This window comes from Aedes aegypti, chromosome 2 (genome assembly GCF_002204515.2).
Source record: "Aedes aegypti strain LVP_AGWG chromosome 2, AaegL5.0 Primary Assembly, whole genome shotgun sequence".
Lineage (NCBI taxonomy): Eukaryota > Metazoa > Arthropoda > Insecta > Diptera > Culicidae > Aedes > Aedes aegypti.
Genome location: NC_035108.1, coordinates 436,543,183 through 436,560,231, shown reverse-complemented (window position 1 = coordinate 436,560,231; position 17,049 = coordinate 436,543,183). Strand labels below are relative to the sequence as shown.

At 36.0% G+C, this 17,049-nt stretch overlaps 1 protein-coding gene across 2 annotated transcripts in view; it reads left to right on the top strand.

Annotated features, from left to right (window-relative positions):
• LOC5567018 (neuronal acetylcholine receptor subunit alpha-7) overlaps window positions 1-17,049 on the top strand; it is a 414,734-nt gene that overhangs the window by 321,308 nt on the left and 76,377 nt on the right. For both annotated transcript variants that reach the window (XM_021847824.1, XM_001651358.2), the window contains exon 7: window positions 5,401-5,476. In XM_021847824.1, coding sequence (XP_021703516.1) covers window positions 5,401-5,476 — 76 coding nt within the window. The remainder of the gene's footprint in view (window positions 1-5,400; window positions 5,477-17,049) is intronic.

Below are 17,049 nucleotides of genomic sequence, written 5' to 3'. Positions count from 1 at the left end.
TCCTCTTATGATTCTCTTCATAATCCTTTCAAGATTCTCATCAGATTTCTCTCAGGATTCTCATCAGACTCCTCTAATGATTCTCTCTTCAGAATCCTCTCAGAATTATCCTCAGACTCCTCTCATAATTCTCATCAGAATTCTATCATGATTTTCGTCAGAAGCATCTCAGGATTCTCTTCAGAATCCATTCAAGTTTCTCCTCAGAATCCTCTCAGGATTCTCTTCCAAATTCTCTCAGTATTCTCCTCAGAATCCTCTTAAGATTCTCTCAAGATTTTCTTCAGAATCCTCTCAGGATTCTCATCAGAATCCTCCCAGGATTCTCTTGAGACTCCTCTAAGGATTCTCTTCAGAATCATCTCTGGATTCTCTTCAGAATCCTCTCAGGATTCTCCTCATAATCCTCTCAGGATTCTCATCAGAATCTTCTCGTGATTCTCATCAGAATCCTATCAGGATTTTCGTCAGAATCATCTCAGGATTCTCGCCAGAATCTTTCCAAGATTCTCCTCGAATCCTCTCAGGATTTTTATCAGAATTCTCTCAGGATTTCTCTCGGAATTCTCTCAAGATTTTCTTTTCAGAATCCTCTCAAGATTTTCCTCAGAATCCTCTCAGGATTCTCATCAGAATCCTCTCAGGATTCTCTTCAGACTCCTCTTATGGTTCTCTTCAGAATCCTCTCTAGATTCTCATCAGATTCCTCTCAGCTTTCTCATCAGACTCCTCTTATGATTCTCGCTTCAGAATCCTATCAGAATTCTCCTCAGACTCCTCTCATAATTCTCATCAGAATTCTATCATGATTTTCGTCAGAATCATCTCAGGATTCTCTTCAGAATCCATTCAAGAATCTCCTCAGAATCCTCTCAGGATGCTCTTCAAAATTCTCTCAGTATTCTCCTCAGAATCCTCTTAAGATTCTCGTCAGAATCCTCTCAGGATTTTCATCAGACTCCTCTGATGATTCTCTTCAGAATCCTCTCAAGATTCTCATCAGATTCCTCTCAGGATTCTCATCAGACTCCTCTAATGATTCTCTTTTCAGAATCCTCTCAGAATTCTCCTCAGACTCCTCTCATAATTCTCATCAGAATTCTATCATGATTTTCGTCAGAATCATCTCAGGATTCTCTTCAGATTCCATTCAAGTTTCTCCTCAGAATCCTCTCAGGATTCTCTTCCAAATTCTCTCAGTATTCTCCTCAGAATCCTCTTAAGATTCTCGTCAGAATCCTCTCAGGATTTTCATCAGACTCCTCTTATGGTTCTCTTCATAATCCTCTCAGGATTCATCTCAGAATCCGCTCAGTATTTTCCTTAGAATCCTCTCAGTATTCTCCTCAGAATTCTTCCAAAATTTTCTTCAGAATCCTCTCAGTATTCTCCTCAGAATCTCCTCAGGATGCTCCTCAGAATCCGCTCAGGATTCTCCTCCAAATCCTCTCAGGATTCTCCTCAGAATCCCATCAGAATTTCTTCGGGATTCTGCTCAAAATCTTTTCGGGTTTCTGTTCAGTATTCTTTCGGGATTATGCTCAGAATCCATTCAAAATTCTCTCCAGAATCCTCTCAAGATTCTCCTAAAAGTTCTCACAGGTTTCCCCTTGGAATCCTCTCAGGATTCTCCTCAGAATCCTCAAAGTATTATTTTCAGAATCCTCTCATAATTCTACTCAGAATCCAAGCACTCAGAATCCTTTCAGGATTCTCTTAAGAATTTTCTAAGGATTATTTTCAAAATAATCATCATGATCATGATCATGATTCTCTTCAAAATACTCTCAGGATTCTCATCTGAATTTAAACAGGATTTTCTTCAGAATTCTCTTAGGATTCTCTCTGGATTTTTCATCAGAAAATTCGTAGGATTCTCTCCAGAACCTTCTCAGGATTCTTTTCAGACTTCTCTAAGGATTTTCTCCAGAACCCTCTCAAGATTCTCTTCAGGATCCTCTAAGAATTCTCTTGAGTTTTTTTTAGGATTATCTTCAAAATCCTTTCAAGATTCTCCTCAGAATGGTCTCAGGATTCGCTTGAGATTTTTTCAGGATTTTCTTCAGAATCCACTCAGGATCATTTTGCTTCAGAATCCTCTCGAAATCCTCTTTGGAATCTTCATAGGATTCTCATTAAAATCTTCCTAGGATTCTCTTTAGATTCTTCTCCGCAATCTTTTTAGAATTCTCGCACGATTTTCTTCAGAATCCTCTCAGGATTATTTTCAGAATCCTTCCAGGATTCTCTGCAGAGTCCTTTCATAATTTTCTTTGAAATGCATTCATGATTCTCTTTGGATTCCTCTCTGGATTTTTTTTAATCCTATCTGGATTCTCATCAGAATCCTTTCAGGATTCTTTTAAGAATCATCTCAGGATTTTCCTCATAATCTCATCAGAATTCTTTTTAGAAACTTCTACTTATTTTCTTCATAATCCTCTCAGAATTCTCTTTAGAATTTTCTAAGGATTTTCTCCAGAATCTTTTCAGAATTTTGTCGGGATTCTCTTCATAATCCTTTTTCCAGGATTCTCTTCAGAATCCACCCAAGATTCTCTACAGATTCCTCTCATGATTGCTTTCAATCTTTGGACTCCTCTCAGGATTTTCTTAAAATTGTCCGCAATAAAGGTCGCACAGGTTTCTCTAAGTTTGAAATTTATTTAACATACTTCTTTTACACTGTTCGTACCTATCATGGATAAAATAACCAATATATCCTGTTTCTGTGAACACATCATTGAAAATCTAATCGTTCAGGTTCACTGTCAGTCATTCTGTCCATTCTAGTTTGTCACTCTCTGTTTCTTGCTTTAGGAAGATGTGACTTAGAAGCAATTGTTTTTTACGTTAGTTTCGATTTTTTTTTCAATTAGTTTCCTCAGTTTTGTAAATACTTTCGACTCCCACCGGCTTTCCTGTCGCTCCAACAATCATCATTTTTCATTTCGTACCCAAAACTCCCCCCTCTATCCCGTACTAAACGTCAAAAAATCCCGTTCAACTCTCATTTGCCTTTCGATAAACCAAATCGCATTAAAAAAAGAGAAATCAACACCCCTATATCTCACAACCTCCCAAGACAAGGCGCTCGACGATCGTAAGACTTTTTCGGTTTTGCTTCTGGTCGCTGCACGTATTTGCACTAAAAAAAAAACACCCAAACAAATTGCGTCAGTCGTGCCGAGGGGCGCTCCGAAAAAGGCTTCGGCGGTTCGGAGTCTGTCGCAAGAGCGAGAACCAAACCATCATAGCTGCCCGAACTATCGAATGTCCGATGTCGAAGTGTCTCATATCATGCCCATTCCGCCTCACAACAGAGAATAAATTGTAATATTACGTCATATAAGATGTACATCACTCGCCGACGTGAATATTGCATAATATTACATTCAAACTTGTTGTAATAATGTGTATGAAATGGCATAGTTGGTCAAACTACGTCGTTTCATCTATTTTATTACAACGTTTGAAGTGTAACTTTAAGCTATATTTACAACGCGAATGATTTGCATCGAAAATGACGTGATATTACAATTTATTTTTAGCTGTGTAACTCTCACTCAGTCATAGCAATAGGTAAAAAATGACGATAATTTCCCCTTCAACCCTTTGAAATCCCGTTGATTAAAAACTAAAAAACGCACTCTAGAAATCTCGATTGCACCACATCCCCAAGTGTATTTGATTGTGTGAGCTCGGGAAGATGAACGGGAAAGCAGCCGGACGCAAAAAACCGAGAGAGGACCCGCGATCGACGACCTATCCAGGAGTTGGAGTCGCCTCTTCATCAACCACCATCATCATGTTCTTCACCCATCAAGTGCATTGTTAGATTGTAGCTGTTAGAACCGTAGAACCGCCGCATCATGTTTGATTTTTTTTTGAGTTCTGTGTGCGCTCAAAGTTTAGATTTTTACGCATCACCACATTCCTGTACAAACGAACACCATTCATCGAGAATTTGCATGATTTAGTCTGACATTGTTCGAAACACCATTCTGAGCAATCCGCAGTGCTTCCCAGAGCGTTATTGAAGAAAATAATCTTAATAAAATCTATGTTCACCAGTCAATTTCTATAGCGCATATCCATGTCTGGACAAAAATTAAAAAATAAAACGTACGGCCCGTTTTGAAGTTACGCCCTTTTGATGGCAAAGGTCCATTGATGCTAAGCAAATCAGTGATATTCACAGGGTTTTTATTTACCATTATAATCACGAGAAATATACCATCATAATTTAATTTGAGGTTAGTCTAATAATGTTTGAAGTATACATCTGGTCGGTTTTTAAAATGAAAGATCGAACTTAATTTTACATTGCTTTAGGGCCAAGAATGGTGATGGTAGTAGGTTTGAACTTCACGAAACTCTCATGGTTCTCCTCGCTAAAGTAGTTCAAAAGCGTAAATCTCATCAGGTAGCCAATTTTAGGTGATGCAACGAGTGTTCTGCTACTTTCAAGGCCTTCTGCCTACGGCAGCGATAGGCGTAAGTTTCACTAGCTTCGATAACTGTGATTTGCTATGCTTGGCAACTGTAGTGTTGATCTCATGACCTTACCCAATTCTGCTTAACTTCTTTTCAAGGTGTAGGTGTCAAAAACATTAGTTTCTAATAGCTGTAATTTACATCTATCCATCCATTTTCATCCATTTCCATTTCATTCTTCCATTTTGTTTTTAAATTAAAGGTTGGTCTCAGTATGGAGCTTGTATGCAATATTCCATGCAAGAAATTGTTTTGTATAAAATAAAATTATATTTAAGTTAGGTGTAAATTTCAGAATTATATATGTGTGTAATAGACTAACGAACGAGTAAATTTAACTTCTTGCATGGATTATTGTAAACAAATCCACCCAAAGATCAAAAACACCTTTATAAACTGACTTTGGGACCCGGTACAAGAAATATCCTGTGAATATCAAATTACTTTAGAATTAGTGGACAAAAAGGTGTAACTACAAAACAAGACCTACGATTTTTTTTTAATTTTGTCCAGACATGCAGCTTAGTTGTAGAAATCGACTGGTGAGCACAGATTTGATGGTGATTTTTCTGGTAATAAAGGTTTGAGGAGCACCGTGCTTTCGTTAACCGCTTAATCGTCGATGCGTTTGAGTGCATTTAGATCGCCATACATTAAAGCGTTCATCATCCAACTTTTGTTCGTTTCCTGTCAATGCCATCTTCTTCCTATGTGTATGCCTGATGAGAAAGCACAGTTTTGTGCGGTATATTTGAGCTAGGCATGAAACTTGCAGCTTCGATGCTACTAACAAATGTCCTTTTTCTCTTCTACCTCAACGCCCATCTTCAACCACCGTATCGTATGGTGAATAATGTTTTTGATGACATGAAAATCGTGCTTCGGTTCCGGTAACGCCATCAGCTGGATTTACAGCTGCAAGACGAAGCGGGAGGGGATATTAGTAGTTTCGTGACGAATGGGGAATGGGACCTGCTGGGTAAGTACAAACTCTTCAATAAATGATACAATTGTGGTGTTCGATAAGATATTTCTCTACATATTGCAACATATAAGTGACATAAGGCAATATTTTTAATACTTCCTGGATGATACTTCTAGCTCAGTTGGAACGCCTAATTCAATCCATTATATTTTGGCTATCCTAAGCGCGACTTATAAAATTTTGGTTTCTGTAGATACAGGTCGGACTCGATTATCCGGAGACTCTATTATCCGGAAACTCGATTATCCGGGATACGATTATCCGGCATTTTAGACTCGATTATCCGAAATTTGTTCTTTGATGTTCTTGTTTTTCAATTTTTATGCATAAATCTGAGATAATTTGGTATTGCAATATACAATATGAATGGTTTTACAGTTTAGAACGTATTTAAGCAAAGGGGGGTTTGAAAAAGTGTTTTGTTGTGTATGCTGGTCAAAATTTTTTTTCTTGTAAAGACCCCTACTGTTTCTTGAAAAAAAATTCTGACTACGCCACCGCATCATATAAATTATATAAAATTTAAGTTCTTTTATCGAAAATTTCAATTTTTTTCTTAGTGATTCGATTATCCGGAGGATTTGATTATCCGGAGTGAAAAAAAAATCGATACTCCGGATAATCGAGTCCGACCTGTACTTCTTATAATTGGTCGGTGTTCAGACATATATTCAGAAAATTTTCGATTGCAATTGGTAGCTGACATGTATTTAAGCGGAAAAAATCAGATTTTCGTTCAAAAACTACAAGGGTTATCCAATTTGACGGATCTGATTAGGAATTAGTGCTATCAAAGCTTAATCTATACAATTTTTATGTGTTAAAAATGTAAAATCAATACGAATCGAAAAAATACTTTACTTTTTATTTTAAATAATTTTACTTTTCTCTGTTGAGATTCCGCTCAAAGGATTCGAATACTTTAAAAAGAGATAAAAATATGATTTAAATACTGCGCAGAATCATAAAAAATCCGATATACACAATCATTTGAGCTCGACCAATTTATATTTTATTTTTACCATGATCCGCACAGCCGAGTGGTCTGCAACTGAATTTTAACTGATATGTCAGCCAAAAATCATTTCGTTGTTAAAGTTATGAAAAATGTAACTAGGGAACACTTATTCCCGGTTGAAAAACATGTCCAGACCTGAACTTCCGGTTTCATAACCCCACTCGCAGGAAGTATAACTCATCCCATCGATCATAGTGAAAACCGAATTTCATTAAACTTATTTGTTTCTGAGCACCAGTCGATTGAATATAAAGGTTTGTTCCAGGGCTTTGAGAGTTAACCAAGATTTGCATAGCTGAGATTGGCATTCTAATTTAAGAACATATAGATGTGTTTTTATGATTTACTAGTATGGACATAGCATCTGTTGAGATTAATATAAAATATTTCTAAGAAATCATAGTTAAAACATCAAGCTGTTCAGTTGAACATCTATTAGTAAAAGAAATGTCAATTAAAGAACTAGATTCATACAGTTCAAACTAGAATTTTCATCTTTTGAAGAATACTCGTGTTTTGACGTCAACTGCAAGGCAATTTTCAGTGTCGTGTACAAGTAGAGTCGACTTCAATAAGTCAGTGAGACTCTGTCATAAAACGATTATCAACTATTTTCAAAACAGCGAAGAAAAAATAGCCATCTGGTTTCAAACAGACTGTGTGTGACAAAAAAAAAGCTATTCTCCTTATTCTAATGTAGCTATGCAGTTCTATGTTTCGTTTAAGTTTGGGTTTGTGGCATAATTTGAATTCAATTAGCGTTTTCTATCCCGGGAAATGAGATCTCCTGTGATTCCCGGGAAATGATTGTCTGTTTCCCGGGATTCCCGTATTTCCCGAGCTTTCCGTACTTCCCGGATAGTTCTTTAAAAAAAGAATCGACCATCTAGTTTGAAACAAAACCCATCGCACAACTTACTTGTTACAGTTAAACCTCCATGAGTCGATGTTTCATGACTCGATATTTCTACACAGTTCGAACGAAACGTGTAAATTTCTGAGACATATAATGGACATAATTGGAGCGTGGAATATTTTTTAACTGTGTATGAGTCGATTCAATATCGACTCATGGAGGTGTCACAGTATATAAAAATGATATGGTATATATCACTCTTGAAAGAATTGATTGATTTTTATTCTAGTGCTTGAAAGGATTGATTCAATCTTGGTAAACATTATTTGAAGTTTATACGATTTGTTAAGAAAAAGCTTACTGTTATGAACATTCTTGTTTTGAAGCCTTTCGTTTAAAAACACTTTCGTTACCCCACGAGTTGATCAAAGTTTAAGTCCTTCAATACGCTTTTTAAGGATAAATTCAACACTTATTTCGCATGGAATACAAACTATGGGAGTGCACAAGTCGATTCTCGGTGAGAGTTTCAAAAGTTTTGTTGTTTATCGACCTGAAAAATGACCTAGAAATTAGCACAAAATTACAACAAAAACAGCGAAAAACGTTTTTTCGAGTTTTTCACGTTTTTGGCCAGGAAAACACTTAAAAAATATATAGATAAGCATTTTAATACATTTTCCATTGTCTCGGGTGAAAAACAGCATTTCAAAGCACGTCGTTCGTTCAAAACAAGAGTGGCGCGTTTTACCCCAATGGCGCATTTTACACCCAGTTCCCCTAACACCTATGAGATGTCGTGGAGTTCTCTGCATCTTTCTTAAGTAGGTGTTCATTCAACCATTCCTCCCCATTCCCCAGCGTTCGCAAGGACGTGGCCAGGACGGCCCTCGACTGTTGGAGTGCGTCATTCTTGTCTATGTTACAGGGATTAGGCGGCATCCACAAATTACGTAACGCTCTCCCCCTCGAGCGTTACGTAATTTGTGGATGCCGCCTAGGGGAGTAAGCTCAAGCGTTACGGCTCATACAAAAATTTGAAATTTTTCATACAAAAATCGTTACGGAGGGGGGGGAGGTCAAAAATTTCCAATTTAAGCGTTACGTAATAAATGGACGCTGCCTTAGTCCCAAATCTCTAACTTTGGTAACGGACAGGAAGAAGGCAGCCGTCATACAACAACAGTCTAGGACTTTACCACCTACGAATTTGTGCGAATTGCTTAATGCTAATGCTAATACTAACACGAATAAATTATTACTCAATACTCACCAAGAACAGAAATAACCGTATAAATTTACTGGTATACGCAGCAAAAAATATGTTGTAAATTTAAGCGTTTTTTCATGCACATATATGGATCATTAAAATGAACACAAATTTCGGCTCCATCCCATTACCCCGAACGCCACTACCCCGAACGCCACTACCCCGAATGGGTCATTACCCCGAACGCCACTACCCCGAATGAGCCATTACCCCGAATAGTATGAGATACAGTACAGTATCTTGTTTTGCGTGCAAAAATGCGTCTCTAATGAAGGCTGGTAATTAATGGCACGTAAAATTCGTCGGTAAAATGTTCATCATATATTTATTCTTTCGAAATATCTTGATGGCAACTATATTCTTCTCATTCTTTCTGAGACAGTGCCTGTTTATCAGCTCAGTGGGCACCTTCGCAATTCAAGGGTTCATTCACAAATTTCATTTCGCCAACAATTGCCATTTTTAACACCTACTCACCCCCTCGTACTATTTTTTGTATGGAAATTCTACATATTGTGAATGGGCTGTAACATTTCGAGGACAACCACCCACAAACTTTTTTGCTCCCTTCAGCGTTACGAAATTTGTGAATGGGCTTTAATAAAATAAGCCTTTTATTGACTGAAAGGAATTCGAATCCATAACCCTCAATATGATATTGCTTAACAAATGCGTAATCACCGGTATTTGGACTTGTTGGTGGTGTTCATATTTCAATTTTGTTTTTGAACAAATATTTTTCTTTCTTATGAATATAGGTTGTGTCATAGCATCACGTTGTTACAGTGATCATTCTCGTCATAGCTGCAAACATTTCACCAGAAATTTGCCCTTCTTTTTTAAATAGGCTGTTCTTTCACGTTTTTGTTTGATAAGCTAGTCACTAATATTTCCATATAGAACAGCTTTTCATAAAGCAATATACCGTAATCCGGGGTATCATTGATCATTTTTTTGAATATTTCTTAAATATTTCGTTCGAAACTGCAAATGTTGCAAATTTTATATTTTTAAAACAAGTACTGCCACCTATAGCTCGTGTGTATTTTGTTTTTTGAATTCTTAACAGTAATTCGTTAATGTTGCCTAATTGAGCATACTTATGAAAGTTTTGACAACGGAATCGTTTTCAGCGATTCCATTTTAGTAAGAACCACATTTTTCTTGTTCATATCGTTTGCAGCACTTATGTGAGACATGAATGTTCGGTAGGGTCATCATTACCCCTTGAATTAATTGTTTTGAAAAGTTGACAAATTTACGCATAAGGTTAACGCAATTCACGCAAAAATTTTCACTTTCATTAGCTTATGAAAATAAGAAAGAAAAGCACCATTCATGATTTGGAAATGTTCCATCAATAAATGACAATACGAACTTTTTACGAGATGAGTCATTCCGATCAATGATACCCCGGATTACGGTATCTTGAAGGCATTCACTAAAGTGATTCCTGCTATAATTCTACTCGAAAATTTTCCCTTTCTTTTATATTCTTGTATTAAAAAAGACAGATCTCTTATGGATTTACCCACCACTTTTCTGCCATCATTTCTTCATTATCTTGAATCAAAAAAATATTTTTTTTTTTGTGGTTATCACAGAAATTCAAATTAATGATCCCACAAATCAACAAAAGTTCTTACTGTAGCGTCAATCAGAGGCCGCCGATTTTTCTAACATGTACAAGTGTACAAGTGCGATAGCGGAACGGTCGTCTATTAGGTTGGTTTTTAGGCGGGTTCCATAGAACAACTTTTGCAGCGACTATCTCAGGGTGAACTTCCATTACCCTCGTTTACGGAACAAAATCTTTAAGACGATCTTAATCTGAATGCCCGACACCTATAAAATGAATAAAGGAATTGGCTACCGACGTCCAATAAGAGATTTTACTACATCCTAATTTTGTACATATTAAAGCTATTCTTCTCATAATAAATTCACCATTGTTTTCGAAATGGGCTGTTCTTCAGAGCATTGCAATGTGGCTGTGTAAATCTTCCCAAAATTAGAGGACAAAACTAAGTGTGTACACAGAGGCGCGTCCACGTTCGAAGCCATGGGTAGGACAAACATTGACAAATATTTATAGCACAGTGTAGCAAAGAAAAATTTTGGCCCTGGACTGGAAATTTTAGGTATATATATTTTAGAGGCTCAAACGCAAAGCGTGTAAGTGACATTTTGATTCTGAACGTTCTAACGATATTTTCAGGTGATTTTTTCACTCAGTAGAAAAAGAAACTTCATGATTCTTAGAAGACTGTTTTTTTTCTGATTCCCATACTACTTGTATAGAATGAAAAATTGCGGAAAAAACTTTTAAATAGATTTTCTTTAAACAAGGTATTTGTCCCTGACCCCCCCTTATTGCTTCTAACCCCCTCATTTTCGTGCGAGTCGTTACCACAAGACTTAGAATGCTTTTCGTCTTAACAAAGCTGGTAGCGACTGAGTGCCTTAAAAATAGGAAATTGAAGGAACCAGGAAAACAAAACCTAGAAAGAGCTAAGATTTAAGACGTTGATTCTTCATAGAATAAGAGCAGGCATTTTTCTAAGATCCAAGATTTTTTTTTCAACAATTCCTCTTGACATTACGACAATTTTGTTTTATAATGATTTTCTCTAGGAATTTCATCGATTTTTTTTTATTTTTTTTATTGTTTTCCATGGAATTTATCTGCAAATTTTCATAGGAAATTTCTCTAATAATTTTATTCAGGATACCTCAAGAATGCAACATGAATTTTCCTAAGGAGAACTATAGAAATGGAAGATCTCCAAAGATTATTTCAGTAATAATCTTTGAGGAATTTTTCAAGAAGTTCATACACCCACGATTTTAAACAGTGATTCATCCATCGATTTTTTTGGCACATCCTCCAATATTCCCGGCCAAACGTTTTCTTTAATTCAATCAATAACTTCACCAGAGATTCCAAAGGATTTCCTGTAAAATTTGATTTTCAGTATTTATGCAAGATTTCAACTTGAGATTTCTTCAAATTTACTTTCGGCAATTGCTCCAGAGATTACATCTAAGATTTCTACAAAAAATGAATTCTTTGGGATTTTCTCAAGTACCTATATGCTGGTTTGCTGTTGAAAAGGAAAGTATCCGATTATCTAGATGCATGAAAAATTGCTTGCCGAAATTTTTAAGAAGATCTCATTTTTTTATCGCAGCACGCAGTTTAGAAGAAATGTAATATCAAATGGACCTCCCTGTAGGAAATTACTTGACCCATTCAGTTAAGAGATTTCTTTGCTTTTCTTGAAAGAAACAGGAAACTAATCATAAATCTTGAAAGTTTTTTTTTTCTTCCAGGAATGTCTCCTGGAAATAACTAGAAAACTTTCTGAAAAATAAATACGTGAGGAATTTTTAAAGAAATCCTAGATAAACCTCTTACAAACTCGTTTAAGTCACCCATAATGAACAAGGTTCTCTGAAATAACTCTCTGATTAAAAATCGCTCGAATCTTGGAGTAGTATTACTTAGGATTTTCTTAAGAAATTTCTTGAAAAACAGCTCTATAGAAATTTCTTAAGCAATTCAAATATTGCTGTTATATTGGAGCAATTCAAATATTGCTGTTATATTGGAAATTTAGAAAAAAAATTAAATCAAATTTGAAGATTGCATGGAATTTTTTTGACAAACTATTCAATAAATGCTTGGTAAAACTGATTGTTTGAAGAACCCCTCAAGGAATTTTTGATTTCTGAGAGAAAACGTGAATGAATTCTTGAAGAAATCCACATGCACAGGCGAAGAAACTCTTGCACTCTGCACTCTGTACGAATCTTTGTAAGATCTCCTAGAGTAACAACTGGAGGATTCGGATAAAGGATTAGTGAAAAAAAAAATCCATAAGAAATTCTAGGATAGTTTTGGTAATCAAAGTAATACTTGAGGAAATTACTGGAGGTAGTAGTTTTGGAGTTCTCATGGACTTCCTGGATCAACATCTAAACGATTTTTTCTAAGCTTTCTTTGGAAAATCATTGGAAAAAATTTTGGAAGAATCGGTTGAGATAATGCTAGAAGTATTTCTTGAGAGAGATGCCTGTAGGAGACCCTGAAAGTATACTGAAACAATATGATAGTTCCTAAAGCTTTTCTTCGAGGAATCTGAGACGAAATTCTTGAAGGGCCTGTTGAACACGTTATAGTCTCCGAAGGTTACTTGGAGCTTGTACAATTTCGCATCAGGATTCATTGCAAGCAGAATAAGGAAAAAGAGACTTTAGACAGCATTTTGGTTAAAATAGATAGTTTAGGGACCTTCTATTGAAAATAGAGATTTCTTAGAGATTTGCATTAAAATAGAGACCAAATCTCTTAAAAGAAACTTAATATCAGTCCTGCCTTTGGGATTACTCATTGGATCAACTTTTGTAAATGAATGAAAAATAAATGAATATCCTTTATTTTTATATCTTTATTAAACAAATTTGACAAAAATAGGCCAAACTACTTGCCTTTATAACCAAAGAGGTTGTTCTTATTTCCTCATCTATTTGTAGATCACAAATGGATAAACACCAAAAATGGGGTCCTAAAATGTTTTATGAAATCTTGTTTTTATTCAATAACACGAAAGAGCATGTTACTGCAACGACTTTAGCAATTTTCCCGCTCAAATAACGACTATATCATATTTAAACTTTAATTTAAAAATTGCGTCTATAAATGAACCTTGACACTTTCGATCATGTTTGACGTTCGCTTAGTCGGGGTTTTAGTTTTATCACTGGGGTTGTTCCTATCTGACATTTCAGAAGGAACACGGAAAACAAAATACACCCAAATTTTGAGTTTAAGCCAAGGGGTGTGACAAAATATTAAATAAATCTAAAAAAATGTTTTTTGGACTCAAATAAACGAAAAATATTTGAAAATTGAGTAAACATGTGTTTTTGGCCTAAACTTAAGCGTTTGGCACTAAAATTGGGACAGGGCTTTAGGACCCTATTGTGCCAATTTGTGTAGTTTGTTTTTCTTTGCAAACAAGTGACCCTAATCGCAAAACTTTTCAGGAGAAACTGAAGATGCTTGACAAATGTTTCATCACGCAGAAACTCCATCAAATCCATTATCGTGTCTTACGACGTTGATCGTGTTTGGATGCATATTGAACAAATCTCGATTACTTTTTCAAATCGACGTAAGTAATTTTCATACGGTTTTGAGAAAATTAATTAAGAAGAACCACCACCTTTCTTCTAAAACTGTTTTAAAATGAATCCCCTATTTGATTTTTTATTTACCGAGTATATCGCTTAAATTTTGCATGCAATCAGCTCGCGTTAAAACACTAGGTAGTTCCTATCATTTTTCACAAAAAATGTATGACAAAATGATAAGCCGTTTCAATCATTTACTTACGACGTTTTTGTACCAGTGTAAAATCGACTCAAGTAGTGTTTTGTTTTGATTCGTGGTTAAGTTACTTTGTCTCCCATACAATGGAGCGGCGAAAGTAGCGGCTAGGTTGCAAAAGTGGAGAATCTTACTTTCGTCGTTTTGTAAATCCGGAAATTAAACGTTCCAAAAGTGGAAAATCGAGTTGGTTTACAGCGGAACGTGTAGAATTTTGTCCGCGAAACACGTATGATTGATAAAGTAAGTTTGTGAACTTTTCTGACTTGAGTCTGTTTGAATAAGTCTTCGAGAAATGATAAATTGTTTAATTTATTTTTCAATCTTTCTGCTGTAGAACAGTGGGTAGGACAATCCTTTGACTGTCCTACCCAGGTGTTTTCGTGCGTAGTACATGTCCTACCTGTCCTACCCACTTCCCGCGCCACTGTGTGTACAAATTATTTGCTGAACAACTAGCTGCTTTTTTATCTTCTAATATTTGAAAAATACATTTTTGAGCCAAACTCGTGAAATACTCAAAAGGAATCGGACAATTATCTCCCCACTCTCTAACTAGAATATGTCTCAAAATGTTATCCATTCGGGGTAATGGCGTTCGGGGTAGTGGCGTTCGGGGTAATGACCCATTCGGGGTAATGGCTTTCGGGGTAGTGGCGTTCGGGGTAGTGGCGTTCGGGGTAGTGTCATAGAATCCAAATTTCAACTACCAATCACTTGTTTTTCAATCAAATTTGCTTGAAATTTTCACGTTTGAGGAAATTTTGAGCATTTTCAGTTGAACATGATATCTAAATTTACTCAAATCCATAATATGCTGTAACAATACATGAATTTAGTCTGTTTTTACAGCGCTCTTCAGTTTACACTACATAAGCATTTAAATATGTTTTTTCATGTTAACCTGAAATACGAATAATTTAAAAGAAAAATTCCATAAAATTTGATGTATTTCTATGTTTTTAAGATTTCCCGGAAAGTCAAATCCCGGGAGAATTGGAAACGCTAAATCTAACCAATGTTCTCTGAGAAACCATCAAGTATTGCGCAGTTTGCCCCACACAGCTAAACATATGTTGTACTTAAATTACAGTTTATTTTCATGCACATATTTGGAGCATCAAAATAAACTGAAATGTCAACGACTAATCGCCTATTTTTCAATCGAATGCACTTTAAATTGGCACGATCATGTAACATTCAAGTATCTTTAGTTGAAAATTAAACGTGATGCTGTAACAATAAATGAATTTGATTTACTTTTACTACACGGATAAAAATCTGATCCCCACACCATGATTTACAAATCATGAAATTCATAAATTGGTTAGGTCATAATATCAGGATCACAAATCATGGTTCCTGGAGTCATAATCATGATTCCTCATAAGCGTAACATCCAGTGTGAAAACACTAAGCGGCGCACTTCGCTTCATCTCATTCGTATCGATCACTCGAATTTCAAGATGACGTAGTGGTTGAGTGGTAGAGTACGTGGCTCACAATCGGAAGGTTCTTGGCTCGAATATCAATATTATGCTATTTTTAACTTTTTTTTTATTTTGTCGATCATAAACGGATGCGCGGCTCAGCATTTTTGGCATTTGAATCATGATTCCGAGCAATCAGCTACAAAAACCTAACGCGTGTGTTGCGTTACGGCAATCTGACTCATGATATCATGAGTCCAAATCATGGTGTATTTTCATAAGACGAAAACACGCTGGAATCATGATATCATGAGTCATAATCTTGTTTTTGGATTCTGATTTCTACCCGTGTATACTCTTCTCTTTACGCTACATTGAATATAAGTATTTTTATCTGTGTACGTCTTTTACTTCCAAAGTTACCAAAAATGTTTTTATGTGGGAACTGGGAAATGTTTTTCTGTGATTGTTACAATTGATATAACTATCGTACGAAATGATCGAATTTGACTAAAATACCTTTTATCTTGGAGATATTGCGGTGGCGGCTTTTTTTAGAAGATTTATGAAATATGTGCTTTACTCTTTATTTTCCTATTAGCATATGTATAAATTAACGCCTAGAGGTATATCACTCATCTTCAATTTGTATGCTAGTTCTGTCACCTTGCCTGCAAAGCATCACAGATAGAGTGACAGACAAACATGACGACAGACAACGGCTTCTGTAAATAGTATTTCTTAACAAATCTTCATTGGCTTGTTGGCTTGTTGAGTTCATCACTTCAAAATTACAGGTGTAATTTGTAACTGTTCTGAATTTCCCGGATGAAGTCACTTATCTCTTCACAATTTAATTCCCTCCTCAAACTCAATCGATTTGTCCACCTCTACTGTGTAATTTAACATCTTTCAGCCTTCTTCTCAAACGACACATCCCAACAACGTGTTTGACGAATAAACATTATCGATTATTGATTTGCTAGTGCTTTTCAATTGTCTTTCCTGTTTTGTGAAGGTGCATCTTTTTCACTTCCTCCCCCCATACTACCGATCACTCTAAAATGCTGATGACATGACATCTCCCGTTAAATGATATGGAGTCTATCTAAGGCGCCCGAAGGGATCTCGGTGCAATAATATCCCGATCAGAATGACAACATGCACGACAAGAACGACATTGATGAGCGTTACTTAGATACATTCGGAAGAAGGGGATATTGATTTTTGTGTTTTATCGTTCGTTCCCATCATCAAAGTGGATGAAGTCGTAATTAGGTATGACGGAGAATAGCTTCAGTTCGACAGCTCCTATCACTTGGTTTAAAGACACTCAATCAAAGTGTCCCCGGGAGGTCAACACAAGCTTGTTCAAACATTATACCAGTCGATTGAAAGTCTTTCTAAGCGGGTTCCTACCTGATGTGTGAAAGAAGGGATATTTCATTTAGAAAGACTTCCTGTTAGGGTGTCTCAGAAAAAAAAAATCAATGTTAGATTTTTGAAACGTGATTTGTTTTACAAAATTGCCTTTATTAAGCATATTTTTCATTTTTAGGCTGACCATGACTTTTCCAACAGTGTTTTTTATGGTATACCCT